The sequence below is a fragment of the Sapajus apella genome, unplaced genomic scaffold (assembly GCF_009761245.1).
Source record: "Sapajus apella isolate SASKATOON/1434 unplaced genomic scaffold, GSC_monkey_1.0 scaffold52, whole genome shotgun sequence".
Classification (NCBI taxonomy): Eukaryota; Metazoa; Chordata; class Mammalia; order Primates; family Cebidae; genus Sapajus; species Sapajus apella.
Genome location: NW_022436992.1, coordinates 13,445,099 through 13,461,757, shown reverse-complemented (window position 1 = coordinate 13,461,757; position 16,659 = coordinate 13,445,099). Strand labels below are relative to the sequence as shown.

The following is a 16,659-nucleotide window of genomic DNA, read 5'->3' as shown; positions in this document are numbered from 1 at the left end:
ATCTTTCAGGAGTTGTCCAACTCAATCTTGAGATCATTGACAAATAGTTGGATTGTTTCCCTACTTTCATGATCAGCTGTGTGGTAGATTGGCATCTCTGAGTTGTGATCATCTTTACAAGAAAACTCAGGAAAATGTCAGTCATGGATAATGGTGACCATGAGACAGCAAAGCTGTGGATCTATTTCTTGCTCTTCTTACACAGAGATTTTCCACTCAAATCGTGGATTCATGGCTGTGGTTGCCCCACTTACAGGGACAGGGGACACTCAGTTCTCACTCAGAGTTGACAAGAACCTGGAAGCCCTGATAGGACCTGATTTTACATGATGAGAAGACTGTGGGAAGAGTTTTTCTTAACACCACTCAGAAAAACATAGTGCAAAGTTATTTTTTGTTCATTCTATTTCCTATAAAAATCTTCCTTTAATAAATTCTTTGGGTTAATCTGATATATGTGAGATGATTATGATGGGATATATACCAGATTAAACAATTGGTCACCAGGAATTTTATATTCACTGCCCGAGGAATAAAACTTTTCCTCCTTTCTGGTTATTTACACTGGGCTCTTGGATCTAAATGTAGAGACCCATATCATTTTCCCTATGAGGTCCTTGGACAGGGTGCTTTTATGGGGCTCATATACCAGGCGACAGGGGAGGGCAGATTCCAACACTTGCTATGAACATCCTTGAACAGTTATCCTGGAAACAGAAGATACCAGACAACTCTTGAACTGACTCAAGACTATGTTTTATTTGTAGACATTCTGCTTATCAGTGCTTGTAGGAAAGGATAATGTTTCCTTTTTTTAGATTAGCTGGGAGGGGTACAAGAAGAATGGCATTCGCCCATGTTCATTCAAGACACATATTTCTACACTGTTAGGGTTGTTATGCTTTCCTAGAGTTGCATGTCCTGTACAATGGGACCTACCCAAGATCCAAACTGTCACAGTCAGATCCTTCCTTCCATTTTATGTCACATTGTTCACAGGAGAGACATATCCCCTCCCCCCGGTTTCTTTGACTCTTTCCACACCACTGCATGCACCAGGGAATTTGCATATTGTCTCATAGGGAGGACTTTTCTTAAAGTCTGAGATAAAAGCTCAGCTCCAACCTTGGCTTGACTGATCAGGACTCCTCAGTTCACATTCTCATGATGAGGCTCACTGCTCAGCTCCTGGGGCTGCTAATGCTCTGGGTCCCTGGTAAGGACAGAAGGAGATGAGGAAGGAGAATGGGATGCGGGGGTGAGCTCCAGGGCTCCGCAGCATCCCATGTTTAGTCTAATCCTGCATTAGAGGAATAGGATCTGTGCTGCGGAAAAGGGAACTTGATATTTTCCTCTGTGAATAATTAGAAGTCTCATGAAATATACAATGTCTGGTGTTCTGACTAGATCTTCAAAATGTAAAGGTCTCCTGCTTTACAAAAATCCTTTTCATTTTAGAATGTGTATTTTTATGGTATAAGTCAGTATTTTAAAAAATTAAGTTTAAATAAATGATATAAGATAAATTATGAAAATTGCTTATTAGGTTTGTACGTAACTTTGCTCTTCATTATTTCAGGATCCACTGGGGATATTGTGATGACCCAGACTCCAGTCTCCCTGCCCGTCACCCCTGGAGAGCCGGCCTCCATCTCCTGCAGGTCTAGTCAGAGCCTCCTGCATAGTAATGGAAAAAACTATTTGTGGTGGTACCTGCAGAAGCCAGGCCAGTCTCCACAGCTCCTGATCTATTTGGTCTCCAACCAGGTTTCTGGGGTCCCTGACAGGTTCAGTGGCAGTGGATCAGGCACAGATTTTACACTGAAAATCAGCAGGGTGGAGGCTGAGGATGTTGGGGTTTATTACTGCATGCAAGCTATACAGTTTCCTCCCACAGTGGTACAGCCTTTAACACAAACCTCCCTCCTGGGGTGGCCCAGCTGTCCACATGTGCTGCTTGTCTGATGAGCTTCTCAGCAGGGTCTCTTGAGTCTGCAGAAGAGGAGGCTGTTGGAGACCTCAGGGCAGGGGTTGCTGCTGAGCTGAGAACTTCGGCTCATGAAAACCTCAGTGGTACTTCAGCTCCACATGTTAAGGCCCCATTAGGTGAAAAATAAATGATTGCAAAAACTAAAATGGGATATCAAGGAGAATCAGAGTACTGATTAAAGCTGTTACAAAGAAGCCTCAAACTATGGTAGACTAACTGTGACCAGGTTTCTGTGTCTGTTGCATGGCAATGCAGAGATAGGTGGGTGGCCTTGGTGGTGTTGGTGGCTCTGCTTTGTGAGGTCACTCAGATGGGCAGGAGGCATGACCACCCTCAGCACACAGCTTTCCTTCTTCCTCACAGTCACTGCACCCATGCCCATTCCTCAGCAGCATGAGGTGGAACAAATAGAAAGCTGTTTTCTTCTAAAGACCAAAGAAACTAGATTTTTCCATCAGGATAAATATTCTTTGCTTTAAGGACACATCAGAGAAATTTTCCATTGAGTGGATCTGATGATAAACCCACATTGTTTTGTTTGTTTGGTTTGTTTTGTTGTGTTTTGAGATGGAGTCTCCCTCTGACACCCAGGCTGGAGTACAGTGACATGGCTCGGCTCACTGCAACCTCCGCCTCCTGGGTTCAGGTGATTCTCATGCCTCAGAGTCCCGAGCAGCTAGGATTACAGGGGCTCACCACCATGGTCAGCTAATTTTTGTATTTTTAGTAGAGACAGGGTTTCACCATATTGGTCAGGGTGGTGTCAAACTCCAGATCTGAAGTGATCCACCTACCTTGACCTCCCAAAGTGCTGGGGTTACAGGTATAAGCCACCACACCTAGCAGTTTTTTATTTGTTTTAATATGAAAATGTAAAATTATTTTAGAAAATAATTTTTTTGAGTATGAAGTTATGTTTGTGGCATCCTATTTGACTTTATCATTTATCATTTGATAATTTTTACTAAAATGTCTTTTCTTTTTTTTTTTTTCAGTTTATATGGTTTTCTTTTTTTTTTTTTTTCCCATTTTTTTATTTTATTGCATTTTAGGTTTTGGGGTACATGTGAAGAACATGCAAAATTGTTGCATAGGAACACACGCGGCAGTGTGATTTGCTGCCTTCCTCCCCATCACCTACATCTGGCATTTCTCCCCTTGCTATCTCTCCCCAGCTTCCCACCCCCCACCCTCCCTCCCCTATTTCCCCCCAACTGACCCCGGTGTGTAGTGCTCCCCTCCCTGTGTCCATGTGCTCTCATCATTCAACACCCGCCTATGAGTGAGAACATGCGGTGTTTGATCTTCTGCTCCTGTCTTTTCAATAAAAGTCGCATGACTCTAAGTGTCCTCTTCTGAAAAGAATAAGGGTTTTTATCCTCTCAGGATCCTTTTAGGATCTTCAACTAACCTCATGTTTTTTACACATACAATATATTAATTTAATTTATTATTTATGATAAATTTATTAAGTAATTTTCACTGTCAAAAAATTTAAAATCTCATAAATTGGTATGTCAACAGCCTGTCTCTAGGAGCAAACACACTCCACAATAAACAGTAGAGAACACCACGGTCTTAGAAACACTGGGAAAGTAAGAGTGATAGTGTCCCATTATCAACGGGAAGCCCCTGGAGCTAGAATGGTCTCATGTCTGACCTGGAACATCTGGGAGAAGCTGCCATGAGCTGAGTTGCGAGGAAACTGCTCTGTGCTCGGAGGCTGAAAGCACATTCTTTCCCTCCCCACTGCCTTACCTGTGTCCTCCTGCTGGGGTCTAAATTGTGTCCCCAGATTAATGTTGAAGCTCTACTCCCCAGTGTGGCTGTAGGAGATAGAACCTCTAAGAAGATAATTGAGATCATAAGGGTGGGGCCCTGATTCATTAAGGTTAGTGGTTCTTATAAGATCCAGGGAGTTCTCTTTTTCCTCTCTCTCTAACTGCTGCACCCCTATGGAAAGGCCATGTGAAAGCATGGTGAGAAGGTAGCATCTACAAGCCAGGAAGAAGGTCTTTACTGGAAAGTGAACCCTGCTGGACCTTGATCTTGGACTTTCCAGCCACCAGAACTGTGAAAATAAATGCCTGTGGTTCAAGCCATCTACCCAGCGTATTTTGATGTCACAGTGCAAGAAGACTCATTCACTGTCCCCACCCTCTCTGAACAAGATCAGCATCAAGAAGCATCTCGTGGATGCAGGGACCCAGCTTTGCTCCTCCTCCTCTTGCTATTCTTAGTTTCTTGAGGAAGAGGGGAGGGTTCAGGCTTCATCTTCAGTTTGTTTTCAATAAACATGAATGCTTCCTTGACAATCAGGTAATTAGCTTGTTTTGTTTTCTGAAAAGAATTTAACCAAACTGAGGAAACTACTTGCTTAGTATTAATATTTGGGGTGTTCATGTTTGTTCCCACTTAGATGCCAGTTGGGATGTTGTATGGACACAGTCTCTAGCCCCTTTCCCTGTGTACTAGTAGAGAGGGCCACTGTCACCTGCAGGGCTAGACATAGTCTCAACAGTGTCCTAGTCCGGCATCAGCGGAAACCGCACCTGGCTCTGAGCTCCTGCTGGCTACTACTGCTAACTGTACATAATGCCTGTTGGGTCAGGGGTGATGGGCTTGGACAGACTTCACTCAGGCCATCAGCAGCCGAGTTGCCTTCATAGTGTCCCATCGTGAACAGGGTGCCAGCAGCTACCTGCACCATAAAAGCTAGGCAGAGAGATCCCACATCACTCCAGTCAGAGGAGAAGCTGCCAATTGGTTGTGGAAGAGCTTTTGTCCTGACTACTCAGTCACTGAGTCTCACGTGCTTCTGTGTCTGGAAAGAGCCCCCAGGGGAGAGGAATTGTCTAGTCAGGGACCTGGAAATAAAACTTCTCTCCACTCAGGGCACAGACCCACTGCCCATCTCCCAGCCACCTGCTGATTGTGTTCCCCAAAAACCCCTTGGGTCAGTCAGAGTCCACAGTAATGGGAGGCTCTCTGTCCTGCTCAATAGGGACATGGGGAAGGGTCCTGAGCTTCCTGACCCTCAGGAAGTCAGGAAGGGACCACGTTTATGGTGTGCTATTGCAGTTTTAAATGTTCATCCTCAATTTATCAACTTTGAAATCATACTTATAAGGATAGTTATATCTATTTCTGTATAAATATGCAGGGAGCTCCTGGGTCTGGAGCTCCCTGAAGGACTGCAGCTCTTCTCTCTTCTTGTTACCTACAATGTGGTGAGTTGGACAAGTGTGTGTTTCAGCCCTATTTGTGTTACTGCTCTTTTAGTCTCTCCATTTGGCAGGTCCCAAGTTCTTGTCCCACATCCAGGAAGAATGAGATATGCAGACCACTGGAGGATGAGTGAGGTGAAAAGGGGCTTTATTGAGCAATAGTGCAGCTCTCAAAGTACCCAAAGTGGGTAGCTCTTTTCTGCAGGCAGGTTGACCCAATAAGTGCAATTCTCAGCAGAGAGGAAACCTGAAGTGGATGGCCACACAGGCAGGTCATCCCATCATCTGCCTGAGTCTGGCTGACTATGGGGTTTTTATAGGCTTCAGAAGGGAGAAAGTGTGTGCTGAGTAGTTCATGGGCTGCTATGGGCGGGCCTGGACAAAGCACCATAAGTTCTCACCCTGGTCCAAGGAATTGGAAGCCTAGGCCCCAGGCTTCAGGCTGTCTGTGGCTTGAAGGTAGGCCTTCACTGGGGACCTGCCCCTTTCTGCTCAGGACCCTGTCTGCCTCCTGCTACCACCTACATGTCATCCACAAAGTCCAGGCTGTTCATGCTGAAGGTTACCTCCAGGCCCATGTGGAGCTTCCCTCAGCCCCAAATCTGCCTCCCCCCCATGCTTGCTGGCACCCAAAGTCTGAAGGGGGCCAAGGCAGCAGGGGGCTGGCATGTCAGTGCTGTCCTGAGCTCGCACACAGCTGGCTGGGTCATGACAGTGCCCAGGCTCTGCCTCAACTTTGCTCTTAAATCAGAGCAGTTACCAGAAGTGTGGGGAGGCCAGGCAGCCAAAACAGGCACTTCTGGGCCTGTAGTGGAAGGGGGACTTCCTGAACTCTGGAGAACACAGGAATGCCTGGTCCACAACTGCAAGTCGGGGGCTGCAGTTCCTCCTGGAAGGGTGGGGCTCCCACCTCTCCAACTCAGAGGGGGTTAAGAGCTCTCACCTGTCCCTGGCTCCCACTGCCTCCCTGGAGCATGCAGCTCTGGCCACACCTCCTCCCCTGTAGCCAGCGTTTTGGCAGTGGCCACTCCAGACAGGCCACCGCTGCCATCAAAATTCACTAAAGTCGTTTATCAATTTTAGGAGCTTTTTGGCAGAATCTTTATCATTTTCTAGGTATGGAATCATATTATTCGCAAATGGAGATAATTTGACTTCTTCTTTTCCTATTTGTAAGCTTTTTATTTCATGGAAAAGGCAGGGGGGATAGCAAGAAAGAGGGAGAGAGAGCACAGAGTAAGATATGTATCTCTGTCAACACTGAGAATTAGTTCTAAAAGGCTTAGTAATGAGTGTGATCCCCAGATTATCAGGTTCTACTCTATGAAGCATCCGCATGTTCCTTATATGGGAAAAGAGCCTTTGTACATGACAATTAATAATCTAGAAACAGGGAGATTATCCAGCATTTAAGGCAACCACAGGCGGTTTTTTTTTTGTTTGTTTTCTTTTTTTTTTTATTGCATTTTAGGTTTTGGGGTACCTGTGGAAAACATGCAAGATTGTTGCATAGGTACACACATGGCTGTGTGATTTGCTGCCTTCCTCCCCTTCACCTGTATCTGGCATTTCTCCCCATGCTATCTCTCCCCAACTCCCCACCCCCCACTGTTGCTCCCCTATTTCCCCCCAATAGACCCCAGTGTGTGTCCCCTCCCTGTGTCCATGTGTTCTCATTGTTCAACACCTGCCTATGAGTGAGAACATGTGGTGTTTGATTTTCTGCTCTTGAATCACAGGCGTTTTTAGAAAAGCAAGGTAGAGAGAGACTTAACACAGACTCAACAGTAGGAAGCAATGTGAACAAAGAGATAGAGATTGGAGTGATTTGGCCACCAGCCAAGGAAAGCTGAAGACACCAGAAGCTGAAAGTGGCAAGAAATAAAGTCTCTCTAGAGCCTCTGGAGGAACCTGGCCTGTGGAAACCATGATCATGGCCTGTTGAAGGTAATTCTGGACTTCTGGCCTGAAGAACTATGAGCTAAAACATTTCTGTGGTTTTGAGTCACCAAATGTTTGGGAATTTCTTACAGCAGCCCAGGGACGCTAATACACATGGACTCTGGGCAAATCCAGAAGAAAACTGCTATAGTCATTTGCAAAGTCCTTATTAAAATTTTCAAATGCTACATATAAATGGGTTAGTGGAAGATTTTATGGTGGAAACTGCATATGAAATCTCACAGTGCACAGAGAGGTATCATTACTTATTTAAAAATTGATTATTTTATTTGAAAATAATATCTTACTAGTAATATCTTACATAATGTCTTCATCCTAAGATATTCAAAGATACATGAAAGGAACAATAGGTATTCTCACTCTCTGTCTTCTCCCCGCCCCCCACACATGCACAGTTCATGGTGCATCAATTGGTGCACCGTGGACACTGCTTGAGATCCACAGTGCTCCATTTCACAGACAAGGAAACTGCTCATCAGAGAGCAGGGGTGGTTTGCCCAAAGTCACATGGTCAGCAATTGCTGAGGCTAAGCTTGCAGTCCAGGTATGTCTAACGTTAGATATGTTCCTTCTGCAAGGCCACATTATTTTCATAAAGGAGTCATGGCTTATATATTCAGAGAAGAAACAAAACCGGAAGGATGGTGTAAAATTCTCAACACAAGCTTCCTGTTGACTCTACCCCTCACCATACCGAGCCTAAATACAAACTCAGGCCCCTTTGCAGTTTTGTCTATAACACACTACTTGCTTTAGGCCTTTACAAACCACAAATGTCTTTCTTTCAGATTTTGGGTCAGAAGCACATATTTCATAGCCCTGAGCAGTTTATCTCCTCTGCCATCTTCAATACTGGTTCAGTCCTTCCCTCTCAAATTGTGTCCTGTAAATTTAATTGGCCCTTCTAATGTGAAAACAAATAAACAACCCTCTTCTCATGTGTCCTGAGAACTGACACCTGGGCTCTCAGATACCCAGATATACAAGAGCAATCAAGGGATTTAACCAAGAGATTTTCTTCCTAAGACTAATTCTTGGGATAGCTCTCTTCATAGTAAAACATTCTCCACCTTTTGTAAAAATTGACATCAAAAAATGACAAGGTAGAACTATTTAGGAGAACAGAGGACAGCCACGTACTCACAAAGGTAAAAGACATTCTTTCCTCTCGCATTAATTTCTTATTGCAACTGTAATGAACTACCGTGACCTTACTGGCCTCACACAACACAAATTTATTATCTTACATTTCTGAAGGTGAGAGGTCTCACTGAGCTAAGGAAGTCAGTAGGGCCCTGTTTCTTCTGGAAGCTCCAGGGGAAATAATCTGATTTCCTGCTTTCCATCTTAAAGTTCTCCCACATTCCTGGCTCCATGGCCCATTTCTCTATCACTCCAGCATCCCTTTCCATTGTGCAAGCTCCTCTCTGACTGTGATCCCCATCCCGCCTTTTTAAATGATTCTTACGATCATCATATTTTCACCCAGATCACCCAGGATACTCTCTTGATCTAAAATCTTTAACTTAATTACATCTGCCAGGATACTTTTAACATATAAAGTAACATTCATAGATTCCAGATATTAGAACATGTATGTCTTACAGGACGAATGTCCTGCAATTGTCCTTCCTACAGTAGAATAAGAATTTATAAAATCGCAAGGCCTATATAGGTAAAAAAAAAAAAAAATCCACCTGAGAGGTGAGACAGCTGGGGTATGTATACACCTTCCCTGTCATCACTGATTGAGGGATGTCCTAGGGGATGATCATTCCAGGCCCTGAAGTCTGCCATGTGTGCAGGCAGAGCTGCCTTCCCCAGCTTCAGACAGAGAGAGCAGAGAGGGGCAGATATGGCCATGTCAAGTGATGAGAAGCACAGTGAACAGGAAAGGCCAAGCCTAGCAACGGTGACTGCTACACTCACCCAGAAAACAATAAAATGTGTATTTTCATCCAAACCTGCGTCTTTCTGAACCTGAGTCCTGGCACGCTGTTTGCTAGCCAGTTCCCTTTCAATTTGAACCATCTGGGAAAGCAACAGGAAGTATTTTTGTACACACACCGTATAACTGTGGTCTGACTGCCCGTAGTCATGCATGAGAAATACTCCCCAGAGTCCTCTGGCTGCAGTCCACTGAGGCTGATGTACTGGGTTCTACTTTCCCTACTGCTGACAGGGCAGGGGTGCCCTAGACAAAGGCAGAGATGTGAGGTACAGAGGTTCAAATCTGTGTCCAAGAGTTAACTGAATTCAAGATATTTTTTCTTATGTAACAGTGGTGGCTTGGCAGGAGTTGGAAACCCTCTCCTGGATATAAAACAGGGAGGCTGGCATCTGGGTTAGGAAGATGTCCTCAATCAGCGCTAAAGAGTAAAAGAAGAAAGTGGCATTGATGGTGCAAGGCAGGCATAGGCACGGAGTAGCAGCTGCCCTCGCTGGAATAAAGAGTTCCCTGACCTGGCTTTCCCCAGGGCCTCCCCCTCACCTCCTCTCCAGGAATCTAGGCCCCAGAGGAGCTGCACCCAGGCCCAGCCCCATGTGTTCTCCTATTGCAGCACAATATGTCCTTAAACAAAATTGGTTCTGAGAACTGGGGCTGCTGCTGTAACAAATGCCTGGAAATGTGGAAGTGGCTTTGAAGCAGAAAAATTTGGAAAGGCTGAACGAATTTGAAGGAGAAGGCCAAAAAACACCTAGATTGCTACAAATGGAGCATTTAGGGAGATTCTGTTCAGGACTCAGAAGAAGAGTACAAATGTAAAGAAAGTCTTGAACTTCTTAGAGATTAAGTAGTCATGATCAGAATGCTGGTAGAAATATGAATGGTAAAGGCCATTCTGAAGTGGTCTCAGCTGGAACTAAGGAACATGGTATTGGGAACTGGATGATGGATCATCCTTGTTCTGCAATTGCAAAGAACTTGGCAGAATTATATCCATGTCCTAGGGCTTTATAAAAGGCAGAATTTAAGAGTGATGAATTAGGATGTCTGGTAGGAGAAATGTCTAAACAACAAAGTGTACAACGTGCTGCATGGCTTCTTTGGTGAGTCACAGTACAATGAGAGTAAAAATAATAATTTAACATATAATTTACCTTTAAAAGAAAAGCAAAATGGAAAGATTTGGAAAACTTTCTGCCTGCTCATGTAAAGAATAAAGAAGCACGTTCAAGAGAGAATAGCGGGGGCACGGCCAAGCAACTGTTTGCCAAAGAGATTAATGTGGACAGAAGGAAGCCAGATTCTATCTGTTAAGACAATAAGAAAATGACGCTGAAGTCATTTCAGAAATCTTCAAAGGCAAGTTAGAACCTTGGAAGCAAGGTTTTCAAAGATGTGCCAATATGTCCTCAGCATTTGCTCTGCTGTCCTGCCTTGGGACTCTGCTTCTAGAATTTTATTGCACCACACCCTGGCTGCCCCAGCCATAGTTCAAGCGTGTCCAGGTGTGGTTTCACCTTCCTCTCCAGAAAGTACAAGGTGTAAACCCTGGCAGCATCCATGTTGAGCTCATTTTATAGGTGTTCAGAATGCAAGAGATGTGGGACCATAGCAGCATCCACCTAGATTTCAAAAGATGTCTTGGATATATTGGGTCCCAGGCAGAGACTTACAACAGGGGAAAGCCTCCACAGAAAATCCCTGCTAGGGCAACGTCTACTAGAGCCATGAAAGTGAGGCAGCCTGGGAGACCACTGAAATGTAGGACCACCAGCATGCAACTCCAGCCTCGGAAAGATGGAGGCTCAAGACTCCAACCCATGAAGGATTCTGGTTGAAGTGAGCCCAGTAAAGCCATAGAAGTAGGGCTGCCTGAGGCATTGGTAAACCAACTCCCACCCCAGATTGTCCAGGATGTGAAACTTAAAGGCAAAGATTATTCTCCACCTTTAAGACTTAAAGTTGTTTTTCCTGTTGGGTTTTTGGCTTACATGGGACCAATTAACCCTTTCTTTTTAATCTATCTCTCTTTTTTTAGACTGAGAATGTTTATCTTATGCCTGCCTCACCATTGTACAGTTGTCCCTCAGTATCCATGGAGAATTGGTTCCAGGGTCCTCCACAAATATCATAATCTATAGACATCAAGTCCTGCAGTCAGCTCTGAAGAACCCCAAAATATAACAAGTATGCCCTCTGCATCTGTGGATTCTGCATCTCCTGAATACTCGATTGTCAGTCCATGGTTGTTGAATCTATGGATGTGAAACCCATGAGTATGAAGGGCCAATTGCATTTTGGAAGCATGTAACTTGTTAATTCACAGGCTCATACCTAGAATAAATTTGCCTGGAATAAACAGTGCCTCAAATCTCACCCATATGTGATTTAGATGAGGCTTTGGACTTTGAACCTCTGATTTGATGCTGGACCAAATTGAGACTTTTGGTGGTATTGGGATGAAATGAATGTATTTTTCATATGAAAAGAACATAAACTGCGGGTAATGGGATGGAATGCTGTGATTTGAATGTGTTCTCCAAGGTTCATGTGTTAGAAATTTAATTCCCCATGCAGCAATGTTGGGTAATTAGGTCACTAGGGCTTTGCCCTCATGGACATTTAATGTCATCACCATGGGAGTGAGTTTGTTATAGTGAGAGTAGGCTAGTCATAAAAACAAATTTGACCCCCCTCTTGCCCTTCCTCACTCTTCTTGCCTTTCCATCATGGAGATGCAGCCAGGAAGCCCTTGCAAGATACCTGCACCTTGATATTGGACTTCCCCACCTCCAGAACTGTGAGAAATAGATTCCTACTTTAAAAAACAAATTACTCAGTTTCAAGTATTCTGTTATAACAGCACAGACTGAAACAAACATGTTACTACCATTATTTATTTTCAGTCAACATTCTCCTATTTTGTCCAAGGGGAGCCCCATTCAAGCTTGTTCCTAACACCTTTTCCTTCGACACTATTATTTTCTGAGCACTTCCTTAATTTCTGACACAAGAAGTGCAGTCTCATTTTATATTTTCTCTGTTCTAAACCTGAAACCAGTTATTTCCAATATTTATTTATTTATTTTAGTAGAGATTGGTATTCAATAAAACAAGATTTGGGCACTAACAGTGTTTATTGAGACTTGTGTGTAACTGCTTCTAGGAAAAATTACCTATCTATCTATCTACATATGTTTCAATCTATATCCATATAAAACTATACAAAAATTAGTGAATCTACACTAATATCTCTAATTACAATCCAAATTTACAGTTTCTCCCTTTTTGTATTTGTAACTTTTTTCTAAGCTGAGAATCTTGGCTGTAACTATTCATATCACATTTACTTAAATGATCAAATACTTTGTGTGACACAAATCTCCTACAGTCCCTGTCACCTAAAGTCTTCTTGCAGAGAACTTTCCTCTTATGCCCCACACACCTTCATTAGCCTTGATATTTTGTGCCAGTCTACCATGAACTTTGAACTCCTGCATGGGTGCCCTTTTCACCCCCCTGGGCTCTGACATTAGCAGTGGTGACCTCCACCCCTGTGACTGTCCTGCTCATCCTCATCCAGCTGTGACATCCTGCACAAGTGGGAGGAAGGTTCTTGTATGCTGCACACCCATGTGGGGATACTCATCTCTGCTAACTATGGCTTCAACACCCAGGTGGGCTTTCCTCTCTACTCCATAATATGAGTGCACTTTCTGTACTGTGTGGGCCCAGTATCTTATACAATTCCCTGGCTTTTTGTTGCATAGTTTTCTTTCTGAACCTGCTCTGGTCAAGTGCCCTAAACCCAATCATTAAGAACTGCTTTCTCTTAGGAGCTGGAAGAGATTGGTGATTTGGAAATGTGAAGTTATAAGAAACAGAGTAGGCCCAGGGATAGAGGGCAAGCACTTGGTTTAGAGGACACCTCAGCTTCTGAAGGGGAATAACTTGGATAAGAATAATAAAAAGCATAAATAGAATTCAAGGAGCACAGGGAAACTTCTAGCATGAGACTGTATAATGGCATACAGAGCTAGAATATAGCTGAGAATTTTCAGAAGCAAATTTCTCATGTTGGGTGGCCTAAATGGAAGAGGTGGGAAAGAACATTCAGATATGGAGGATGACAATTATGTATCTGGAAATGGCAGATTAGCTATGCCAGATAGCCAGTGACAGGACGCTTCCTTGTTATGGCACTATTTTCAAGTATTATGGTTTTTATTATTATTATTTATTTATTTTTAATAACTATCTAATCTATCTATCTATCATCTATCTACCATTCATGCTTATACTTTAATGCATCCATTGTTGGTGGTACTGACAATTTACAATGCTGTGGGCTCCAGGGAATTGGACCAAAATGGAAGTCTCTCTGACCTTAATAATATTCACCAGTATCAAATGGAGAAAACTTCTAAAATTTCTTGAGTTTCTACAGATATGTTTCCCTAGCAGACCTTATCAAAAATAGAAAGCTAGCAAAAGGAGCATGTCATAAAACATGAAGAGAGCAAAAGAACACTCCACACATAGGACAGTAAGCTGATTCTGTCCCATAGCCCTCAGGGAGAAACACATGCTCTGCAGACTTTGGACACCTGGGAGGCACTGGGCCTGTGCAGTGTTATTGAGATAAGTCATCTTCACAGCTGTGCAGATTTGCATGTCCCACAGAGCAACACCTGCTGCCCCGAAGATTTATCAGTAGGCTGGTGACACCCTGTGCAGAAGTCTCTCTCAGTCAGGACACAGCATGGACATGAAGGTGTCCGCTCAGCTCCTGGGGCTCCTGCTGCTCTGGCTCCCAGGTAAGGAAGAAAACAACAAAATTTTTTTTCAGCCAATGTAGTAATTAATGCCTGGCACTTTAGGAAGTTCCTCTTATAACATTATTCATCATGTAGATATGTGTTTTTATGTTTCTAATATCAGATACCAGATGTGACATCCAGATGACCCAGTCTCCATCCTCTCTGTCTGCATCTGTGGGAGACAGAGTCACCATCACTTGTCATGCGAGTCAGAGCATTAGCAACTGGTTAGCCTGGTATCAGCAGAAACCAGGGAAAGTTCCTAAGCTCCTGATCTATAAGGCATCCACTTTGCAATCTGGGGTCCCATCTCGGTTCAGCGGCAGTGGATCCGGGACAGATTTTACTCTCACCATCAGCAGCCTGCAGCCTGAAGATGTTGCAACTTATTACTGTCAGAAGTATAACAGTGCTCCTCCCACTGTGATACAAACGCAAACATAAACCATGGAGGGAAGTAGACGTGTGAGGCTGGGTTGCCCCAGCTGCTCCTCCTGGTGCCGCCGTCTGCTGACAGCAGTTCTCAGATGCAGCCAGGGTTTGAAGGTCAATGGAAAGTTTTGGTAGAAGGGGTCAGAGAGGCACATCTACGTTCTATCTCTCTTTATCCTCAACTCCATCAGCTGATATGGAAATGTCTCTCCTGATTATTACTAATAAAGGACAAAGAAAATTACATCCAGGAGGTCTGGATTGCAGCATCAGTCAGACTTACACGACAAAGGAGAAGGTACTCTATATATTTCTGAAAGATATTTTTTTTTGATACAGGGAATTCAAGTCTAAACTATGACCCAAACCATCATTCTCAGCAAACTGACAGAAGAGCAGAAGATCAAACACCGCATGTTCTCACTCATAGGCGGGTGTTGAACAATGAGAACACATGGACACAGGGAGGGGAGCACTACACACTGGGGTCAGTTGGGGGGAAATAGGGAAAGGAAGGTGGGAGGTGGGGAGTTGGGGAGAGATAGCAAGGGGAGAGATGCCAGATGTAGGTGATGGGGAGGAAGGCAGCAAATCACACTGCCACGTGTGTACCTATGCAACAATTTTGCATGTTATTCACATGTACCCCAAAACCTAAAATGCAATAAAATAAATAAATGGAAAAAAAAGAAAAAAAAAAGATCAGAGACATAAGTATATACACATATAAGTATGTGCAGCCAACAGCATATCAAATAAGCATATTGCATCTATACGTATATTGTAAACATTTACGCTCCGATCCCACCTTCTTCCAATACTATCCAGATTAAGATCTATACTCTTCCCAGCATCTCAAAGGTCTCCCCAAGTTACTTCCCTGTCAATTCCATGTTCCATCTATCATCATCCTAGGTCTTCACTCTATTTTATATCAATATTTATTAATTTTTCCTATTCTTAAGCTTTATATAATTGTAATCATACAGTATTCTGATGTTTTGCTTATTTTGATCAACATATTTTTGAGCTTCATCTGTATCGTTTCTGTGGCAGTAATTTGTGCCTTTTTATTGCAGAATAATTTTCTATGAACATACTAAAATGTATTCATTCTTCAAATAATGATTTGTTTTTGGTTTAAGAATATTACTGTTAAAAATCTTAAGAACATTCTTGTACTTGTCTTTTGTGGACTTATGCACTCATTTCTCTTGGGAATATTCTTAAGAATGGAAGTGCTGAGTTGTAAAATTGGCATAAATTTTGTCTTAGTAAACATTGACAATAGTTTACTGAAGTTCTGAACATATTTATACTAAACCAACCACACGTAATAAAAGTCTCAATTGCTATCAATCTTTTTCAATACTTAGAACTGTCAAACCTATTATTGTATGTAGCGTGGAGGCCAAAGCAACCCCATCTTGGGTGCTAATTTGCCAGGTTTGACTTCTGATTAACCTGTGTCCTGAAATCGTCTCTAAGATTTTCAGTTTATCTATTGTTTATTATTTAAAAGCAAGTACTTAGCATAAATCCTGTCCTTGGATTGAACAACATTGAGGTAATCATTCTTTGATTATCGTACACATTCTTTCTGAACCACTGATGTCCTATGATATACAAGCCCTATTTGGGAGGGGTAATGGCAAGTGATTGACCATCTTATCTCCCCACTGCCAAAGACACAGACATGGCTTCTGTTTTTAAGTCTCTATTAGATGTTTCTTTCTGAGAAACTGGATGTGTCAGCCTCTTTCTTCAGCCTTTCAGCTTCCTCAGACATTGGGGTTGAGTTTGCATAGATCTGCCCTGTCATGTGCTCTCCAAGGTCAGAGTTAACCAGGCCCATGCATGTTTGTGTCTTTCCACAATATCAGACTTTTACTGATGGTATTTCAAACACAGAAGCTGCAAGCTACATGGCGTTCCCAGGGAGTCATTCAATAGTGTTGAGGGCACACAGGCCGAAGTCACTGCACAAGCCGGTCAATATTGCAAAACATACACAATAGGACCCTTAATCAATATGTAAACATTAGAAGTTAAACTTTTACACAGCAAACAATGTAACATTTAACATTTAAAAAAAAAGGGCCGGGCGCGGTGGCTCAAGCCTGTAATCCCAGCACTTTGGGAGGCCGAGGCGGGTGGATCACGAGGTCAAGAGATCGAGACCATCCTGGTCAACATGGTGAAACCCCGTCTCTACTAAAAATACAAAAAAATTAGCTGGGCATGGTGGTGCGTGCCTGTAATCCCAGCTACTCAGGAGGC

General features: G+C 43.2%; 2 gene segments (V, D, J or C); both read left to right on the top strand.

Annotated features, from left to right (window-relative positions):
* Positions 1-1,139: 1,139 nt before the first annotated feature.
* The window catches only part of LOC116526983, a 26,053-nt gene continuing 10,533 nt past the window's right edge, over positions 1,140-16,659 (top strand). The window contains 1 exon segment of the V gene segment in view: positions 1,140-1,216. Within this exon segment, the coding sequence occupies positions 1,165-1,216 (52 nt within the window).
* Positions 13,821-16,659, top strand: part of LOC116526975 — a 315,897-nt gene continuing 313,058 nt past the window's right edge. The window contains 2 exon segments of the V gene segment in view: positions 13,821-13,944; positions 14,069-14,363. Of these exon segments, the coding sequence occupies positions 13,890-13,944; positions 14,069-14,363 (350 nt within the window).